Raw genomic sequence first — 20,499 nt, 5'->3', positions numbered from 1 at the left:
GGTATTTTTCTGCAAAGAAAAAAAAGACAAAAAACACATCATAAGTTTACCATCTCATCTTTCAATAATTATTAAAATCATATAATACATAAATTTGCTTACATGCCACCATTCCCTAACTCTCTGAATGAGTTGTTGCTATAGAAACGATAATTAGCTGTAACAAGTGTATTAATATAAAGCAGTGATTTGATGATCTAGAATTACACTTTTACTGCATATTAAATCTCACTTCTGCTCATTAACACTCAACCTGCTAGATGTAGAACCACAGACGTTAGTGTTGTCTCCTAAAGACAGAAGAAGAGCTGTTTTTATAGCAGCTTATCAGAAGAGGAGAGTCTCACTCAGCCACCCCTGGGACCAGATTCTGTGGTATTTATTTATTCATTTATAAATAACCATTTAAGTTTTTCAGAAAAATGACTGTTATTGTTTTTGTTATTGCCTCATAAGGAAGCTTTTTAATACTTTAACTGAGTAAACTGACTCAGAATTCAAGTTAAACCCCAGTTACAGTAAATGCAGACCCACAGGCTAAGTTCCAGGTGTTTTATTAGTGCTGTGTAAACACTGTCTTTCGTCCGATCTGCCTCGTCATTGTTAGCATAAGAGTTAAAATCATATGTACCAGAAATGTCAGCAATTTTTGTCATAACCTAAAATACTTACATTTGAAAAAAAAAAAAAAAAAACTAGAAACATGTGAGAAGAGATGCAGGTTTTCAAAAACCCATAGCTGGTAGGTCACCAATCACTGGCAAAAATTGTGAGGGGGTTTTGGGGTGTGGAGGGGCAGTTTGTTTATTAGGGCAGTTTCAGTTTTTACATCCTGCTGTTAATAATAAATCCACATATATAACCATTATATAAGTTGTTGTTATTGCCAAATCAGAATGCCTTTTAATGCTTTTCTTGCTTTAACACACACTCACTTTGTTAATTTACAGCAAAAATTTTAAATAGAGACTAAAAAAATATTTGATGCATATATAACTTTTATACATAATAAATAGCGTTTGTTTCTATTTTTCAACACTTCATATGCAGAGACACAGAGGAGTCACAGCAGAGACACAGAGGAGTCAAAGTTAGAGTCAGAGAAAACTCAGATCTAGTCAGAGTTTTGGAGTCAGACATCTTCTGACAGTCTACTGTAAACCCTCAGACTTCACCCTCATAGGTGACGTGAGCATCTGATGGAGACAGAGTACCCTGACAATAACTCTGACATCATCAACCTGATCCATTCATCTTTTCTGTAGCTTTTCCTGCCTTGTTTTTCAGCTTCTTTCAGTTGTGGGCTTTGGTTCATAGACAGCTCTCATTTTTAACAACAAACTCAGTCTTCACCTGTGAACTATTGAAGTAATCAATCTAAAAACACAGACACACACCTGAGCAACTCATAGAAAATCTCATCTCATGGGGTTAGGGTTAGAGTTAGGTGTCAGTGTCTTCAGTGGATAGCAAACAAACAAACAAACAAACAAACAAACGGAAATAATATCTACACATGCTCATGAGCAGGATTTGCTATCTGATCTGCTACCACCTTGTGGACACTGTTGGTATTGCACATAGCAGCAATAACAGGGTTACATGAATAAATTAATTACAAAACTCAAAAAAAAAAAAAAAAAAAAAAAATTACTACTTGAAGAGTAAACTGTTTTTATTTGTAGTTTAATGAAGTACACATATCGAGAATGTTATTATTTTTTTTAATCCAAACTCCAATATTCAAAGGTTATTAAATATAAATGAATAATAGATCAGTGACCTATAAAAGAAATTGATTAATTATCATTTAATGTTCTATTTGATAAATAAGTATGTACTGAATTATGTCAGTGTCTCCACAGCTGAGTACATCACGAAGGTATTCAGCTCTTGATCATCTGTTATTCTGGACTTTTCTTCCTGTAAGACACAGCAGTATATTTCAGTATCTGAGTATCAGGTTGAGACTTTGTGATTTTTCTTTAAGGTTAAACTCACTAACACATTTCACATCATGATTATTTGAATAGTGTGATTTGGATGTTTACCTTTTTAACTCTCTCTGCACTGTGAGCTGTAATTGTCACCTCAGTGAAAGTCACTTCCTCAAGTTTCTTTAGGAGCTTAAGAGAAAAAATCAGATTCATTGTCTTGAACATGGGAAATGTACAAACTAAACTAAACACCGGAACAGAAAGATGCATTTTCTGACCTTGTTTTTTCCTTTTAGCCAAACCCACACAAATCCTGTTAGTATTAGTAGCAGGAAAACTCCAGCTGATATCAGGACAGGAAGCAGTGAAGGAGAACCATCAGATTTGTCTGTGAATATTATGATATAATCAACAATATATCTGACCAATCAGATCACTCCATCATGAATATTCATTATTCTTTTCTTAACCACAGTAAAGTGATGAGAGTTTAGACTCACTGACGTACCTGAGACGTCACAGAGCTGTGTGATGATGAGAGTTGTTGTTTTATTGCTGACAGGGTTTGCAGACACACAGATGTAAGTGTTAATGTCATTGTGTTGTATTTGAAGTGGGAGATTGAGGGGAACACTGAGATCTGTGTTATTGGTGATGGAGATTCTCTCATTCTCTCTGTACCAGGATAACTTCACATCTTCTCCATTCTCCACAGAACACAGGAGGAAACACGATTCTGTGGAAATCACACTTGGCTTTCCTCTTTCATTTATTATTACTGGAGTTGATACTTGAGCTAAAAACACAAACACATTAAATACTTTAGTCACATGAAGCAGAATGAAAGCCACTGTTTAATTCTACTTCTTATCTGCTCAGACATTTAAACAGCAGGTCATCAGCAGAATTCTCACTCAGTGTAGAAGATCATTTTCCAGGATGATTCCACAGCCGGATTCCCAGTTTATTCCTCATGACTCCTAGGTGTCTCAGTGTAATTATGAAGTTATGAGACTGAACACGGACATGAAGGAGACATGAAACACTTTTACTCACCAAAAACACTGACACTGAAAGTCCTAGATGAGACACGTCCAGTAATGACTTGTAATAAATAAACTCCAGAATCAGTTCTGCTGATGTTCCTGATGGTTAAAGCTCCACTGATTCTGTCCAGCTGCAGTCGCTCTTTAAATCTCTCACTGATGTCTGTAACAGTTTCTCCTTTAAACACCTGACTGTTCAATATCTTCTCCTCTGATTTCTCAGGTCCATAAATCCACAGAATCTGAGCATCACTCTGAATCCCAGTTATCCCAGTATGGAGAGTTATAGTGGTTCCTTCCACTTCCTGCAGTGTGACCGTCTCATCTCCAGCTTCACACAATAAACCTGCATCACAGCTTCAGCTTCATCATTTCACTCACAAACTATACTGTGATGTGTGATTGTGAAGGAAAAACACAAACTTACAGCACAGCAGGAGAAGAAGAGTCCTGAGAGTCCTGATTTCTGCTACAATATTCACCAGCATGTTCCTGTTTCTCCTCGACGTCATTATCAGTGAAGAACGTTGTGTTCAGTGCAGTTGTGTTGCTGCTGTTCACGACCTTCCCTTACTGTTAGTTTAGCGTCTTTACTGTCCCACATTCATCAGAGCGCTGGGCGGAAGTCCTGTCTCAGTGTGTTCAGTCTCTACACGCTCACTACACACTTTTCTCTCACCAATGGAGACGTGTGATTGGTATGAAACAACTTTTTTAGATCTATTTAGTGGAAATAAGGTTTAAAATTCTCTCCTCTTTGTTGGAATAAATTACATTTACAAGATCTAAGAATTCTAACAAGTAAGAGTGTAATTTCAGTAAAGTGCATTAGAACTGAAGACTGAAGTGATCATAAGTTTGTACACCCTCAGGGAGCCATGATGTCACAGGTTTCATTCTTACATGTGAAATTTTAAATGAGTATAATAATATTTTATATGATCTACTTCCAGAGAATTGTGTCTTTGCCTTAACATTTCGATTAGATTTTGCAGATTTTAGTACTTTAGAAATTTCACAGGCCTTGTGTAAAAGTATGAAGGAATGACTTTACAGTGTAGTCGTCCATCACCACTTCCCCTTTACTGTGTGAGATGGAGAGCTGAACACTGAGAACAAACCACAAACCTCTACAATAACTAGAACAACTGTCACTCTGTTATTTCTGTTCTCTGCTAATAGTTTTGTGTGTCTTTGGTAGTTGTTCATTAAAAACACATGAGCTACATGTGAATCTGTGTCTAATTATCTGATCTTTGTTCACATAAAATGTAGAAATAAAAATAGACTTAAAACGAATCTGTCCACTTCTGGATGTGTGCAAATAAATGATAAGCTTTGCTCGATATGATGAAGGCTGCAATTATTCTGACCCATACACAATGTGTGCAGCTTTAAACAAAGCCAAAAGTTAATTTTTAACATCCTTAAGTTTATTAGCTCAGTTTAGGGTGTAAAATATGCAACATGGATCTTTAAATGTGACTTACGGCCTTTTTACACCCGGTCACTTTGTGTTGTCTCTGATCCCATAGATATCTGATTTGTTAAAACTGTTCCATTTACATTAGGCCACATAAACGCGTCTTGGCGAATCGGATATCAATCCGCTCTTTCTACTGCCACCCAAAACGTATTTGATTCTGGCGCGATGCGCGACTCACGAGTCACCTGCGAGTGACGTACTTCCGTTTGGGAGGATTATAGCGCTGACGTATCTGGCTTGAACAACCACATTCATTTACACCTGTCCAGTTTCTGTAATGCGTCCCAGACCACCTCCTGAAGGGGTTTGAACGATCGGATTTATATCCGTCTCAAAAATGTTTCGGAGGGCATTTAGACCTGGGGTCTCATTTATAAAACTGTGCGTAGGATCCCTACTAAAAGCCAAAAATGGCGTACGCCCAAAAAAATTGCGATTTATAAAACCGTGCGTACGCACACCTGTAAGCAATGTTCCCTTTATAAATCACAGATCACCCGCAGACGTGTGTACGTGAACCAGCCTCAAATCCCGCCCTGTACACGCCAATTTTAACCATAAATAGTCAATGCAAATCACGAGAGTGGACCTCGTTATAATCCTCTGCGTGTTTAAAAATGGGGGGAGGAGTCAGTGTCTCAGGGGGGAGTCACTGTCGCCTGCAGGTTATAATTATATTAAAAGCAACATTGTTATATTTATATTAAAATTGTTACAGTTTCTACTTTTTAATATTGTTAAACGTAAGCAAATTCATTTTCAGATGGTGCCTTTATAGCAACATGAGTGCAGTCAATTGCGCCGATTACATTTGGGAAACCAGACATTGCTGCAAATTGCATTTTAATTTCCGCCTGTTCTCGCACAGTGTAGGGGAACCTGATGTATCGACTACACATATTAAGTATACCATTCAAAACCACAGATATTATGGCACTCAGGGATAGGGTGAAATGATAGATTCCAATAGAATTCTTTCATATACAAAAAGTCTTAGACACAAAGTTAAGGATTACTTATAGTTTTTTTTTATATAAATAATTTACCTGTCTGCCAATTTCCGCTGGAAACAGCCGGTTGCCAAGAACCCCAGAGTGGTGAGGACTTGTATTTGGACTGGGAATACAATACTGGACCCAATTCAGCACATAGATCCAAGAGCACAGCTCTAGGGAATCTAAATCGGCTTATTAGCCAGTCATCACCATGGTCCCTGAAAACTCGTTCTCTCCTTATTCTGCCATTGGCGTAATGGCGTAAGACCCATTACATACTCGGGTCGCCGGAGGATTTATATGTTTTTAGCAATTAGACCGCTAACACTTTGACAATATCACAGAATTAATTTGTGGGCGAAAATTTAAGACGAAAATGTTATAGTGAACACATGCTTCTTCATGACGGTTTTGTAATGAACACCGTAATAGTTAGGACCGATGATGAGTAGCGATTGTGCTTCATGACTGTATTTGCAGACTTTGACATTTTATGATATATGTACATTGAGGAAAATATTTAGTTTTTACACTGTGTTCTGCAGTTTTCTAATAAAAGGGTATTTCATGCTATTCTGTAGCTAGTTGCGCCATCTCCTCCTGCGCTCCCGTTGTGGACAATGTGACTGTAAGACAGCGCTGATTATTATTATTATTTTTTTAAATACATTTTGAATTACGTTTGGATGTTACTAGATGTATATAGCCTAAAACAATCGGCACAAATAACACTGTTGGATTCAATCTTCATGATAATGTGGATATAACGTATGAAATGGAGTGAAAATTAAATTAAATAAATTAAACGCCTGAGATAGACACAGACTCCCCGTGACCCGAGAAGTTCGGACAAGCGGTAGAAAATGAATGAATGAATGAATAATTCTTATAATCGTTCTTCCCACATATATTTTCTACAATCTAACTTCAGTTCACGACCTCACCATCTGTGTCACCAATTCCCTTTGTCTCCAGAATGTGCGTATGCACAGCTCAAAGTTTGCTTAAAGGTGCGCACATTCTCCCGTCAAGTTTGTTTTTTATAGATCACAACCTTTGCGTGGGATCTGGCGTACGCACATTTCCATCCCCGTTTTGTGCGTACGCACGCTTTATAAATGAGACGCCTGGTCTTTTTACGATCGGATAGATATCGGATCACAGAAAACGCATGAAGTGACCAGGTGTAAAAAGCCCCTCAGATTAAACTGGACATATTACTCTTTTAGATCTGGTTCAATTAAAGTAAAAAATATTTAGTTGTTGGTTACAGAGTGTAAGTAAAAAATTCTGAAAGATTCTTAATAAATGCCTTGATATCTGATCATGATTTACTTTATACTCTGTTTCAAACTCTGTACTGCACATAAATTAAAACTACAACAGGTTATGTATGTAACCTGGTTTCCTGAGAAGGTAACAAGACACTGTGTCATGGTTGACACTATGGGAATGCTCCTTGCGTAAGCGGCGTCTGAAGCTCTGTGTGAAATCATGCTAATCTATTGGCTAAGGAGCTCATGGGACAAAGCGGAGCAAGACAGCAAGACTATACACGACTTCTAAGTCACATTACTCCAACTACTATTGTCTGATGGAATCGCTAGTGGATGCCCTGAGTATGGCCAGCGACGCAGCATCTCGTTCCCTTCTCAGGGGACCAGATAAAATACTTAACCTGGTGTAGATGCTGGGTCATGGCTGACTCTATGGGAACACCAATACCAATGCCGGGGTGTTCCCATAGAGTCTAGGGTCTTTTCTTCATTATCATATCAAGCAGTCGGCTCTCGAGGCAGGTGATCGTGTGCATTGCAAGCAATTGCTCTTCACAATCTCGGCTCTTACTTGGCTGCATTCCAGGCTGGAGTTCCGTGTCTGTCAAGACAGCGCAACGGCTTCGGTTGTGGAGGTTACAGTTTAGGTCAGAAATGGATCAAGAGACAGTTGAGTCCTTTTTGCTGAATCGAATGTCTCCGTTTCGACTGGAATTGGGAATCAGAATCAGAAATATCAGAAATATCGGAACTCTATGGGTTCAACGATGAGCGTTCTGCCACTGAATCGCTTCCTAAAAGAGCCAGTGGCATTTATGCTGGTGAAGGCAACTTAAAAAAATGTGCGTTGACGTTGTGCGCTTTTGTGTCTGTTTTCCAGCCAAGCACTTAAATCCAATTCCTTCGTTTTGGCTACGGGAGCTCACTTTGCAATTTTTCCTGAACTGAATGTGGGATTATTATTGTCTGCATCAGACTTTGAGGTGCTTCCTTATGTGTCATGTTCTTCTGAATTAGCCCCTGCCAGCTTTTTGTTTAAGGGCACTAGGCTAAGTGTGAACAGCGAGAGGCTAGCACCTCTCTCAGACCACCTGGCAGCGTGAAAGCTTCTGCAGGGTGTGTCACAGCGGGTTCTGTATAATGTAGGATAATACTACAGAATCCAGTTTGTCTCCCATCCTTCTTGTTTGAGGTTTTGCTGCTCACTGTTGTTGGCAAAGACCAAGCCTTGTTTCTCCAGGATGAACTTTTCTCGCATCTGCAGAATAGGACATAGGGTATATTCCCCTCACAATTCGAGCCTCTGGCCTCACAGCTGGCATTTCTTGGTTCCCTCATGGGGTTTCCGTCCTTTCAGTCATAAAGGACATCCGGCTAGACCAATGTCCCTCTGCCAAAGGCTGCTTGGCTCATGACGTTGGTGCCCAAAACTATTTCTTTGATTTACTACTCTAGAGACCATTTCATCTCTGACTCAGGAGCAGTCATTTTTCTTTTCAATCCCACAAATGAACACAAGGGTTATGCTTCTCAGGCTTCATACCCTTCTTTTGTTGGTGGACCCCAGTTCTCACCTTGAGTCCCACTCTCAGAGCATGTCATAGTCACAAGGCTCTACCCATGTATCCCTCCCTCTCGGGATGCGGAATGGTCCTAGATGGCTGCCTTGCCCATGGCATTTGGTGGAGCTCCTGTCTTTCATAGCATACCGATTACCTGACAGGGACTGTGTTTATACCACTGATACACTTCCTCTTTAAACTCAGATGTTATATTTGGTGATTCCCTGCATCAATCATTAGGACAGTCTGTGCTCATGCCCTCTGTTCAGATTGGTGCACCAGATCTTGCATTAGGTAGAGACCAAATTTATCTTGCTGAGAGTGATTTGCATTCCATTGTGCATGAGAGCAGGCTTTTGCTAAGGTAGGGGCTGAGGCCTGAGGAATCGCTGTGCTGTTAGCTGGAGTATCAGTTTTTCTGAAGCCCTTCTGACTTCTGCCCCACAACTTGGCAGAGCAAGACAGTCTGCACCTGCTTTGCCGAGTTCTGGTTCTCAGGTTTTAAGCTCATCGCTCGAGTGCCTGGGGTAAATCCTATCCTCTCTGTGCAGTGACAGATGGCTGTGTCTTTCCTGCAGACCCCCTCCTAGGACCTCTCAGTAGTCATGCAGGGGCTGGTAAGTCTCCTTTTGAGCCAATGGAGTCAGCCATGGAGGAGTTTCTGACCTTGGAAATGGTCTGCTATTAGCTGCTCATTCTGCTTTTCTTTAGGCTTTCTGTCCCACATGTTGGCAGAGCAGGACAGTTTTTATCATTCTTATCAGGTTATATAACCTGGACCTCTCCCCACCCTTGGTTCCTGGGTTTTATAGGGCTAATGATGCTCTGATCCCTGCTTGTTTATGCCATTTTACGACTTGCGTCACAGACATCTCCCGGTGTGTGGTGTCATTGGTATTGGTGGTCCCATAGCGTCAGCCATGACCCAGCATCTATACCATGTTACGTATTTTACCCGGTCCCTTGAGAAGGGAACGAGACTATTTCGCATGAGCTCCTTAGCCAATAGATTATCATGATTTCACACAGAGCTTCAGACCCCGTTTCGGCAAGGAGCATTCCCATAGTGTCAGCCATGACTCAGTGTCTTGTTACCTTTTCAGGAAACCGGGTTACATACATAACCTGTTGTAGTTTTAATGTTTTATGTGCAATACTGAGTTTGAAACAGAACATAAAGTAAATGTTCAGACTTCCAGGCATTTATTAAGAATCTTTTAGAAATTTCTACTTACACTCTGTAACCAACAACCAAATCTTTTTGAATTAATCTTTGAATTTAACCAGATCTAAATGAGTAAAATGTCCAGTTTAATTTAAGACACATGTAAAGATCCATGTTACATATTTCACAGCCTAAACTGAGCTAATAATCTTAAGGATGTTAAAAATGAACTGCTGTTTGTTTAAAGCTGCACACATTGTGTATGGGTCAGAATAATTGCACTCTTCATCATAATGAACAAAACTTTACCATTTATTAGCACTATTTGGTGTCATCCAGAGGTGGATGGATTTGTTTTAAGTCTATTTTTATTTCTACATTTTACATGAACAAAGATCAGATAATTAGACACAGATTCACATGTAGCTCATGTGTTTTTAATGATCAACCACCAAAGAAACACAAAACTATTAGCAGAGAACAGAAATAACAGACTGGCAGTTGTTCTAGTTATTGTAGAGGTTTGTGGTTTGTTCTCAGTGTTCAGCTCTCCATCTCACACAGTAAAGGGGAAGTGGTGATGGACGACTACACTGTAAAATCATAACTTCATACTTTTACACAAGGCCTGTGAAATTTTTAAAAAACTAAACTCTGCAGAATCTAATCGAAATGTCAAGGCAAATGCACAGATCTCCAGATGTAGATCAAATAAAATCTTATTATACTCATTTAATACTTCACATATAAGAATGAAACCTGTCACATCATGGCTGCCTGAAGATGTACAAATTTATACTCAGTTTAGTTTTAAGTTCTAATGAACTTTATTGAAATTACACTCTTACTTGTTATAATTCGTAGATCTTGTAAATGTGAGGAGAGAATTTAAAACCTTGTTTCCACTAAATAGATCTAAAAAAAAGTTGTTTCATATCAATCACACGTCTCCATTGGTGAGAGAAAAGTGTGTAGTGAGCGTGTAGAGACTGAACACACTGAGACAGGACTTCCGCCCAGCGCTCTGATGAATGTGGGACAGTAAAGACGCTAAACTAACAGTAAGGGAAGGTCGTGAACAGCAGCAACACAACTGCACTGAACACAACGTTCTTCACTGATAATGACGTCGAGGAGAAACAGGAACATGCTGGTGAATATTGTAGCAGAAATCAGGACTCTCAGGACTCTTCTTCTCCTGCTGTGCTGTAAGTTTGTGTTTTTCCTTCACAATCACACATCACAGTATAGTTTGTGAGTGAAATGATGAAGCTGAAGCTGTGATGCAGGTTTACTGTGTGAAGCTGGAGACGAGACGGTCACACTGCAGGAAGGGGAAGGAACCACTATAACTCTCCATACTGGGATTACTGGGATTCAGAGGGATGCTCATATAGTTTGGTTTTATGGACCTGAGAAAGCAGAGGAAAAGATATTGAACAGTCAGGTGTTTAAAGGAGAAACTGTTACAGACATCAGTGAGAGATTTAAAGAGCGACTGCAGCTGGACAGAATCAGTGGAGCTTTAACCATCAGGAACATCAGCAGAACTGATTCTGGAGTTTATTTATTACACGTCATCACTGGACGTCTCTCATCTAGGACTTTCAGTGTCAATGTTTATGGTGAGTAAAAGTTTTTCATGTCTCCTTCATGTCTGTGTTCAGTCTCATAACTTCATAATTACACTGAGACACCTAGGAGTCATGAGGAATAATCTGGGAGTCTGACTGTGAAATAAACTTAGAAAATGATCTTCTACACTGAGTGAGAATTCTGCTGATGACCTGCTGTTTAAATGTCTGAGCAGATAAGAAGTAGAATTAAACAGTGGCTTTCATTCTGTTTCATGTGACTAAAGTATTTAATGTGTTTGTGTTTTTAGCTCCAGTATCAACTCCAGTAATAATAAATGAAAGAGGAAAGCCAAGTGTGATTTCCACAGAGTCGTGTTTCCTCCTGTGTTCTGTGGAGAATGGAGAAGATGTGAAGTTATCCTGGTACAGAGAGAATGAGAGAATCTCCATCACCAATAACACAGATCTCAGTGTTCCCCTCAATCTCCCACTTCAAATACAACACAATGACATTAACACTTACATCTGTGTGTCTGCAAACCCTGTCAGCAATAAAACAACTTCTCTCATCATCACACAGCTCTGTGACGTCTCAGGTACGTCAGTGAGTCTAAACTCCCATCACTTTACTGTGGTTAAGAAAAGAATAATGAATATTCACGATGGAGTGATCTGATCGGTCAGATATACTGTTGATATGTATACACAGATAAATCTGATGATTCTCCTTCACTGCTTCCTGTCCTGATATCAGCTGGAGTTTTCCTGCTACTAATACTAACAGGATTTGTGTGGGTTTGGCTAAAAAGAAAACACAACAAGGTCAGAAAATGCATCTTTCTGATCCGGTGTTTAGTTTAGTTTGTACATTTCCCATGTTCAAGACAATGAATCAGATTTTTTCTCTTTAGCTCCTAAAGAAACTTGAGGAAGTGACTTTCACTGAGGTGACAATTACAGCTCACAGTGCAGAGAGAGTTAAAAAGGTAAACATCCAAATCACACTATTCAAATAATCATGATGTGAAATGTGTTAGTGAGTTTAACCTTAAAGAAAAATCACAAAGTCTCAACCTGATTCAGATACTGAAATATACTGCTGTGTCTTACAGGAAGAAAAGTCCAGAATAACAGATGGTCAAGAGCTGAATACCTTCGTGATGTACTCAGCTGTGGAGACACTGACATAATTCAGTACATACTTATTTATCAAAAAGAACTTTACATGATAATTAATCAAATTCTTTTATAGGTCATTGATTCATAATTCATTTATATCTAATAATTTTTTGAATATTAGAGTTTGGATTAAAAATTATTAACATTCTCAATCTTTGTACTTCATGTAACTACAATTAAAAACAGTTTGCTCTTCAAGTAGGAGTTTTGTAATTAGTTTATTTATGTAACAGTGAGTTATTGCTGCTATGTGCAATACCAACACTGACCACAAGGGGGTAGCAGATCAGAAAGCAAATCCTGCTCATGAGCATGTGTAAATATTATTTCTGTTTGTTTGTTTGCTATCCACTGAAGACACTGACACCTAACTCTAACCCTAACCCTATGAGACACAGATCATTTCCTGTGATATTTACTTCTAAACCTTTTCAGTTGATCAGAAACAGTGTGACTAATACAGGTGATTGACAGGTACTTCTTGTTGCTCAGGTGTGTGTCGGTGTGTTTAGATTGATTACTTCAATAGTTCATAGGTGAAGAGTGAGTTTGTTGTTAAAAATGAGAGCTGTCTATGAACCAAAGCCCACAACTGAAAAACTGAAGAAGCTGAAAAACAAGGCAGGAAAAGCTACAGAAAAGATGAATGGAGCAGGTTGATGATGTCAGAGTTATTGCAGGTGAGTGTTATTGACTTTAAAGAGTTTAAGAGAAAAATGAGGTTTGGTTCTCAAAATTACTCACTGTGTGTGTGTGTGTGTGTGTGTGTGTGTGTGTGTGTGTGTGTGTGTGTGTGTGTGTGTTTATTACAGCTGTTAGTCAGGGTACTCTGTCTCCATCAGATGCTCTGGTCACCTATGAGAGTGCAGTCTGATGGTTTACAGTACACACTGTCAGTAGATATCTGACTCCAAAACTCTGACTGGATCTGAGTTTTCTATGACTCCACCTCTGACTCCCCTATGTCTCTACTCTGACTCCTCTGTGTCTCTTTTAGGACTCCTCTCTGACTCTAACATTAGCCATTTAGTCTTCTCTGTGACTCCACTCTGGTGTGTGTGACTCCTCTGTGTCTCTCACTCTGCTGTGACTTTTCACTGATGTCATAACTCTGCTTTGACTCCTCTGTGACTCTGTTATGACTTTGCTGTGACTCCTGTGTGACCCCTCTGTAAGTCTCTGACTCTCCTCGGACTCATTTGACTGTGACTTCTCTGGGTCACGTAAATAACGGTGTGATGTTTGTGTCATAATTTTTTTTAAGGACTTCATGTTTTTTGTCTGTTTTTATATTTATAAGCTCACTGTATATGAAGGGTCGAAAAATAGAAACAAACATTATTTATAATGTATAAATGTTATATATGTATAAAATATTTTTTAGTGTTTATTTAAAATCTTTGCTGTAAATTAACAAAGTGAGTGTGTGTTAAAGTCAAAATATCCTCATGCTGGAATTCTAAATAAATCAGAGTAATTCATATATAAGGACGTCTATGTGCTCCTACTGTAAGAGCTTTGTAGTGTTAATGTGTTCAGGTGATCGTGCTCATGTCATTTGTAATAAGGCAAATGTAATAAAATCTGCATGTTGTTACACCCTGTCTAGGGGTGAAGGTGCAACATGAAAGGGTACGAGGAAACAGAGGTAACGGAATAAACAATATTTTTAATGAGAATAACAAATTTCACATGTACAACTGGGGTTATGTCTTCAGGAGCCGACAAGGCCACAATAACTAACAGAAACAACTAATTGTTGTACCCTTTAAATTCCCTACTGTGCAAACAAACAAAAAAAGGAACACAATTCCTTCCCTAACTCCCTGTACAAAAACACAACCAATAAAAGGTTCAAACAAAAATGGCATCCGTCTCCCTGCTGTCCCAATAATACTATATTCACATATTTGCAGGTTAGCTAATAAGAACAAACATGCAATCCAGAGTCAAAGCCAAAAGAACAGGCAATAATCAGCATTAATAGGAATATCTAAACACACTAATATCACAGACAACTCACACACAATACTAACTAGCAGCAAACAAGTAACACAAAACACAGCAAGTGAGCCAAAAAGCTAAAGCAGGAAGAGGTGGTGGTGGCTTTTATAGGCTGCAGGGAGTCAGCTGACCAGGCAGGGCGTGGCACCAGGTAACCTTCAGTAACCAATCGGTGTTCATCCTGCACAGAAACACAGACACCTCCCAAAACAGAGAACAAACATAAAAAAGGCCGTAACAATGTAAAATATCAGCACATTTTTAGTGTTGTGTAAAATACTGATTTTGACCACAAGGTGGAAGCAGCAATTTTTACAGAATTGCACTTTAGTTTGTAAAACATCAGGAAGACATTATATTATATATTTGAACCATATTACACAAGTCTGTAGAGAAAGTCTGGACACTTAACATTCATCACTAATGAGGTAGGGCAAGGCAGCAGAGGGAAGGAAAAGCAACCTGAGACAACGTGAGTGATAAACTTGAGAGGAACCAGACACAAAAAGTGCTCCTGTACCTTCATCATCAAGGTGTCCAGTTAAGAGGGCAAATCTGGCCATGCTCTCGGGGTGAGAGGGGCATATACTCTGTCTCTGGTCATTCACAGCAACACTAGCCAATTGTCTATGTCTATAAGCATGTGAAGATAAAGTGAAGCTAAAGCGAAGAAAGTGAAGCTAAAGTGAAGAAAGCTTTCCCTCGAGTGCGTCACTCTGACGTATGACAGAACATGAAAAGTGCAAAAACATAAAATATTTTATATCATATAGAGATGTGTTGAATTATTTGGATCTCCTCACGTCTGAATACACCACAGGGTCTCATCATCCGTTACTGTGGAGTTTTCTTCCTGTAACACAGCAGTATATTTCACTATCTGAATCAGGAGGAGACTTTATCACTCCTGTGATTTTATACCAAATTATTTTCCCCACAACTTTTCAATCTTTATCTCTCTCTGCACTGTGAGTGATGATATTCGCATCAGAGGAAGTCAGTACATCAGGATTTTCTGTAAATAAAGAAAAATTAATCGGATTAAATGTTACTGAACTGAACAAAATGTATATATATATATATTTTTTATTTTTTTTAAATATAAAAACTGAACTAAACACATGAACAGAAAGATTCATTACTTGCCTTGTGTTTTTTCTTCTTCAGCCGAATCCCCGCAATTATTAATATTATAATTAATAACACAAAAAGTCCAACAGATACCAGAGCAGGAAGAAGTGAATAGGGACAATCATCTGTACAAATTAAGATATAATCATAAATGTAAGCAGTTTATTATTAAAAAACAAAAAAGTAAAGAAATTTTAATCAGTTACTTCAATAAGTTTGTATTTCTTATAAAAATATAGATCATGTGTTGATGTATAACATAAAAGTCTATCACAGAGTTTATACAACACACACTAAGACCTGTGCTGAAGTAAACTACAGATCACTGAAGTACTGATGAAGTATTTACTATATATTGGAGATGCGAAATTGCGAACAGAGTTTTGATCTCAAACACTGTTGCTATGGCATCGTGTCAAAATTTACTTTTATCTCAAGCATATTTAAGGCTTTTGGCGTGCTTAGAGTAACTTGAAATTTACACATACATCACATTTGTCGGCTGTTAAGTGTGGACAAAAAGGTCAGACAAAGGTGTGTCTCTTAAGTGGCTCAATAGCACCCCCGTTTGTCTAAAATGTAGGGTTTCACTTACCTACAGTCCCCAAAAAAGGTCCACTGATAATTACCCACTTGAAGCACTTGCCCACCGTGCATTGTTTTCTGGGAGGCATCGTATAGCGATTAAAAAAACGTGCGAGGGCCGCCATCGCTGCTTGCAGCTATATTTTTTATTCTTTTCTTAACTACAGTAAAGTGATGAGAGTTTAGACTCACTGACGTACCTGAGACGTCACAGAACTGTGTGATGTTGAGAGAAGTTTTATTGCTGACAGGGTTTGCAGACACACAGATGTAAGTGTTAATGTCATTGTGTTGTATTTGAAGTGGGAGATTGAGGGGAACACTGAGATCTGTGTTATTGGTGATGGAGATTCTCTCATTCAAAAAAGTGACATGTTAGCTGGCTAAATTAAATGTCTTAAATAGATCGATAGACAGACAGACAGACAGACTGACAGACCTTTATTGTCATTACATGTACAGGTACACAATAATGAACTATAGTTTGGTATCTACCAGAAGTGCAAAGAGTACAATTAAGAGTCAAGAAACTTTTATTGTCATTACAACCATATACATCTGTTACAGTACACAGTGACATGAGACAACGTTTCTCCAGGATCAGGGTGTACCATAAAATACACACAGGGCTATAAGGACTTAGTAAGTTAGTCTTAGATACATAAAGTGTACCTGTGTAACCTGGTGTACACAGTGTAGGACAAGACAAATAAGACAGACAAGACAGTGCAGACAAAAAATTAAAAGACAATACAAAAAATACAAAAAAGACAATAAACAGAAACAGCGCAGTGTAAATACTGTATGTTCAGACAATATTGTGTGCAGTAATACTAGAATGAACACAGTGTTATATGAGGTGTGTGTGGGGTGAAGTGTGTGTGAGGTGTGTGTGGGGTCCACAATGCTGTTTACATTTACAGCATTTGCCAGACGTGCCAGAACAGAGAAGAGTCTTGTAGTAAACTTGCCTCTTACCCTGAGAGATGGTGGAACCAGTGGAGCAGTGCTGTAGATCGGAGGGTGTGGGGTGCAGTCTGAGGAGTGATGACGGCTTTTAGGTAAGAGGCAGCTGGTCTATTTTTAGCTTTGTAGGCCAGCATCAGTGCTTTGAATCTGATGCTTGCAGCTACCGGAAACCACTGGAGGGATCTCAGCAGCAGGGTGGTATGCGAGAACTTTGGCAGGTTGAAAACAAGCCGTGCAGCTGCATTTTGGTTCATTTGCAGAGGATGAATTGCGTTCACAGGTTAGTGTTGGTTAGTGTTTGCAGATGCAGCGTGTGGTGTAAATGTCCATGATAGAGGGAAGAGAGACACCAATGATCTTCTCAGCTGTTGGTGCAGTTCCCAAACCAGACAGTGATGCAGCTGCTCAGAATTCTCTCAATTTTCCCTCGGTAAAAAGTATTCAGGACGGGGGGAGGGAGATGTGCCTTTCCCAGCCTTCGTAATAAGTAGAAAGACTGCTGGGCTTTCTTGGTGATGGAGCTGGTCTTGAGTGACCAGGTGAAGTTCTCTGCTAGATGAACACCAAGAAATTTGGTGCTCTTGAAGATCTCTACAGATGATCCGTCGATGTTCAGCAGAGAGTGGTCACTCTGTGCTCTTCTGAAGTTCACATCCTGAAAATGTAATTGGTTTTACATCCTGAAAATATAATTGGTCTGCACATCTTGAAGGAGCTTTCATCGTTGCTGGAGATTTCAACCACTCCAGCCTGAGATCGGTACTACCATAATGTCATCATAATATCTCCTGTTCTACCAGAGGGGATAACACACTGGATCAGCTATACACAAACATACCTGGGTCAGTCTAAACACCTCTCTTTTTTCATGCTACTCAAACACACACCACTGATCAAACGGGTGAAACCAGCAGTGAGGACAGTAAAGTTATGTCCAGAGGAGCCATTTCATCTCTACAGCAACAATTTCAGGACACTGACTGGAACATATCTGCCTCACAGTCCACATTGGACTCTCACACTGACATGTACATTTACACATCATCTGTTTTGTACCATATCAACACGTGCATTGACAATGTCACTGGAATTAAACACATGAAATGCTTTACTAATCAGAAGCCATGGAAGAACTCTGAAGTCTGTAGAGCAAACAGAGAACTTAAACTCTGAAGAGCAAACAGAGTACATCGCTTCTGGTTCCGGTTTGGAACGCTGTGCGCATCTAGCTGCCGCTCCATGCTGGGTTATTGTTTTGTTTAGTTTAGTTTTGTTTGCCTGCTGTGTTAATTCACATTTCGGAATTATTGTTTGGATTACTTCCCAATCTGAGGAATTTCCATATGTTTGGATATCTTTTGCCTTACGCCGTGTTGAAGAGTTGGTTTTTTTTTTAGCGGCAGGAAAAGTTTGGTTTCTAGTTTATCGCGAGCCCTCTGCCCTCTTGATTCTCCATCGATCTGACTAACTATGAGGTGAGTTAACACTCTACTTGTGGATTGTCTGTTAGCATACTGTTTGGTCAGGTAGCTTCCCTTTCCGTGTGCTTTTGATGATGTTGGGTTGGGTTCGGTTCTGGCTAATGCGGTAATACTGTCGGCTGACTTTTCCATGGCTCTTTTCAACACATTAAAGTCTCTGGGATTTACTATTCTATCTCTGGCTATTTTTGGTTTCAACGCTCATATGGAAATCGAATACAGGCCCTGCGAGCTAATGGCTCTTAACGGGCACTGGTGCCTTGACCCCGTGACGTATGACTATTGCCGCTCATCTGGTTTCCTCGTCGCCCAAGATATTTACATCACTCTTCCAGGAGATACAGTACGTCCTTTATCAGTCATCATCGTCTGCGATCCCCTCTATCTGGTCTAGTAGCAGGGCTATGAAACAGTTGGCTCGTTCTCATAATCGACATCGCTCCCTTGTCAACATTGATATGACTGACTCTGTGATTAAGCATACCCCTACTGTCAGTGGAACAAATACACACTGTGCCCTTCTAAATTGTCGATCTATCTCAGACAAAGGCACCTATATGAATGAGCTAAAAGTTGACCATATATTTGATATGTTATTTCTCACAGAGACTTGGCAGGTACAAGATGATTTCATCCACCTGAATCTGCTTACCCCATTGGATACCGACATATGTCAGAACCACATACAACTGGTAAAGGGCGTGATCTTGCTGTCATTTTTCGTGCGTCATTAACTGTCTCTGAATTGTTGTTTTTTTACAATATCACGACATTTGAGTACATGGTTATGAAGCTTGGTATCAAACATCCCATTGTACATATATTAATTTACAGACCAACTAAACCAGTGGTCCCCAACCTTTTTTTCACCACGGACCGGTCAATGTTTGATAATTTTACCGCGGCCCGCTGGGGTTGGGGGGTGCGGGCTATACAATTAAATTAAAATGAATAATTTTAATTTAATTGTATTTAAACATGCCTTTTTAACTCACTACAACACTAAATCAATGAGAACCCTGAGCTTGTTTCTTTGCAACTAGACGGTTCCATCTGGGGTAATAGGAGACAATGACACCCGAAGTGTGTTGCTTATGTCCAGTTTATTCCGTTGTTTTGTATCGGTTGCCGTCACTGCAGAAATCCCCGCATCACACAGATAGCATGTCGGAAAAAGCAATAGGGATTTAAGTGCTGTGGTGACAATCTCAGGGTATTCCGCCATGACTTTAATCCAGAACACCGGCAGAGTTTCTAACTTTCTAATGACGTCTGTTTCGTGCTCATTTTTGCTAATTTGTGGGTTAAATTTGAGCAAACACAATATACTCGTACACCAAGCACTGTTAAACATGACAAAGTACCGGTGAACAGAGAGAAGAGCGATACACACCTTCTCTCTCCACCAAAGCTACAACACCACTGCCGCTCGCAGCCGCTCAGCTCCAAACGTCACCTAAACCCGACCCAATACCATGATATTTTGCGCATGGTATTAATATGTCATTTATCTCCTCTACTGTACCTGTGTCACTTAAGACTGCTGCTGTTACTCCCATACTCAAAAAGACTAATCTGGACCCAGCAGACTTATCCAACTACCGCCCTGTGTCCAACCTGCCATTTGTATCGAAGATTATGGAAAAGGCTTTGGCCTCTCAGCTGCAGTCATTCCTAGCTGGTAACAACCTCTTCGATATTATTCAATCTGGCTTCCACCAACAGCATAGCACGGAGACCGCGCTAGTAAAGGTTGTTAATGATCTTTTACTCACTGGAGACTCAGGTAGTCTCTCTATAATTCTGTTATTAGACCTCAGCTCTGCCTTTGATACTGTCTGTCATAAAATATTACTTTCCCGCTTAGCGGAATTTGGCATATCAGGCTCTGCACTATCCTGGTTTTCCTCTTATCTCACGGGCAGGCAATATCATATCTCCATACACAATTCCAAATCCCCTACTGTCTTACTTAAACAGGGTGTCCCACAGGGCTCTGTTCTTGGCCCACTGCTATTCATTCCTTACATTCAGCCGCTTGGCAACTTCATTCGTCGACATGGTTTTAGTTACCATTGTTATGCTGATGATATTCAGTTATATAC

General features: G+C 39.6%; 4 protein-coding genes across 8 annotated transcripts in view; 2 read left to right on the top strand and 2 right to left on the bottom strand.

Moving 5' to 3' along the window:
* LOC125138421 (signaling lymphocytic activation molecule-like) overlaps positions 1-1,147 on the top strand; it is a 53,387-nt gene extending 52,240 nt beyond the window's left edge. The window contains exon 5 of the mRNA XM_047816067.1: positions 1,051-1,147. Within this exon, the coding sequence (XP_047672023.1) occupies positions 1,051-1,147 (97 nt within the window). The remainder of the gene's footprint in view (positions 1-1,050) is intronic.
* The window catches only part of LOC113649943 (natural killer cell receptor 2B4-like), a 469,259-nt gene that overhangs the window by 86,837 nt on the left and 361,923 nt on the right, over positions 1-20,499 (bottom strand). The gene's annotated exons all lie outside the window — the stretch shown is intronic.
* Positions 1,781-20,499, bottom strand: part of LOC113649996 (CD48 antigen-like) — a 100,741-nt gene continuing 82,022 nt past the window's right edge. The window contains exons 6-9 of one of the 5 annotated variants that reach the window (XR_007143448.1): positions 15,375-15,484; positions 15,178-15,243; positions 15,032-15,083; positions 13,874-14,861 (exon numbers count right to left, since the gene is read on the bottom strand). Coding sequence is in view for 3 of the 5 variants with exons in the window: in XM_047815901.1 (XP_047671857.1) it covers positions 1,846-1,923; positions 2,052-2,126; positions 2,216-2,325 (263 nt within the window). In the remaining 2 variants the exon portion in view is untranslated. Of the gene's footprint in view, positions 1,924-2,051; positions 2,127-2,215; positions 2,326-13,873; positions 15,084-15,177; positions 15,244-15,374; positions 15,485-20,499 lie in introns of those variants that run through there. The other 4 variants (XM_047815901.1, XM_047815900.1, XM_047815899.1 and 1 more) reach the window with 4 other exon arrangements.
* LOC113640606 (signaling lymphocytic activation molecule-like) lies at positions 10,380-12,294 on the top strand. The gene is made up of 6 exons (XM_027143170.2): positions 10,380-10,676; positions 10,758-11,093; positions 11,354-11,641; positions 11,755-11,867; positions 11,957-12,031; positions 12,158-12,294. Exons 1-6 carry the CDS (start codon positions 10,592-10,594, stop codon positions 12,233-12,235), a joined length of 975 nt encoding a protein of 324 aa, XP_026998971.2. The 5' UTR covers positions 10,380-10,591; the 3' UTR covers positions 12,236-12,294.

The sequence above is a fragment of the Tachysurus fulvidraco genome, chromosome 7 (assembly GCF_022655615.1).
Source record: "Tachysurus fulvidraco isolate hzauxx_2018 chromosome 7, HZAU_PFXX_2.0, whole genome shotgun sequence".
Lineage (NCBI taxonomy): Eukaryota > Metazoa > Chordata > Actinopteri > Siluriformes > Bagridae > Tachysurus > Tachysurus fulvidraco.
Note: the sequence above shows the minus strand (reverse complement) of the source record. Positions and strands in the feature narration are given on the sequence as shown.

Excerpts from the sequence above, each read along its gene's own strand:
- LOC113640606 (XM_027143170.2), top strand. The coding sequence starts at position 10,592 with ATGACGTCGAGGAGAAACAGGAACATGCTGGTGAATATTGTAGCAGAA. Across the intron at positions 11,868-11,956 it reads TAAAAAGAAAACACAACAAG|CTCCTAAAGAAACTTGAGGA; the intron begins GTCAGAAAATGC and ends TTTTCTCTTTAG. Across the intron at positions 12,032-12,157 it reads GTGCAGAGAGAGTTAAAAAG|GAAGAAAAGTCCAGAATAAC; the intron begins GTAAACATCCAA and ends TGTGTCTTACAG.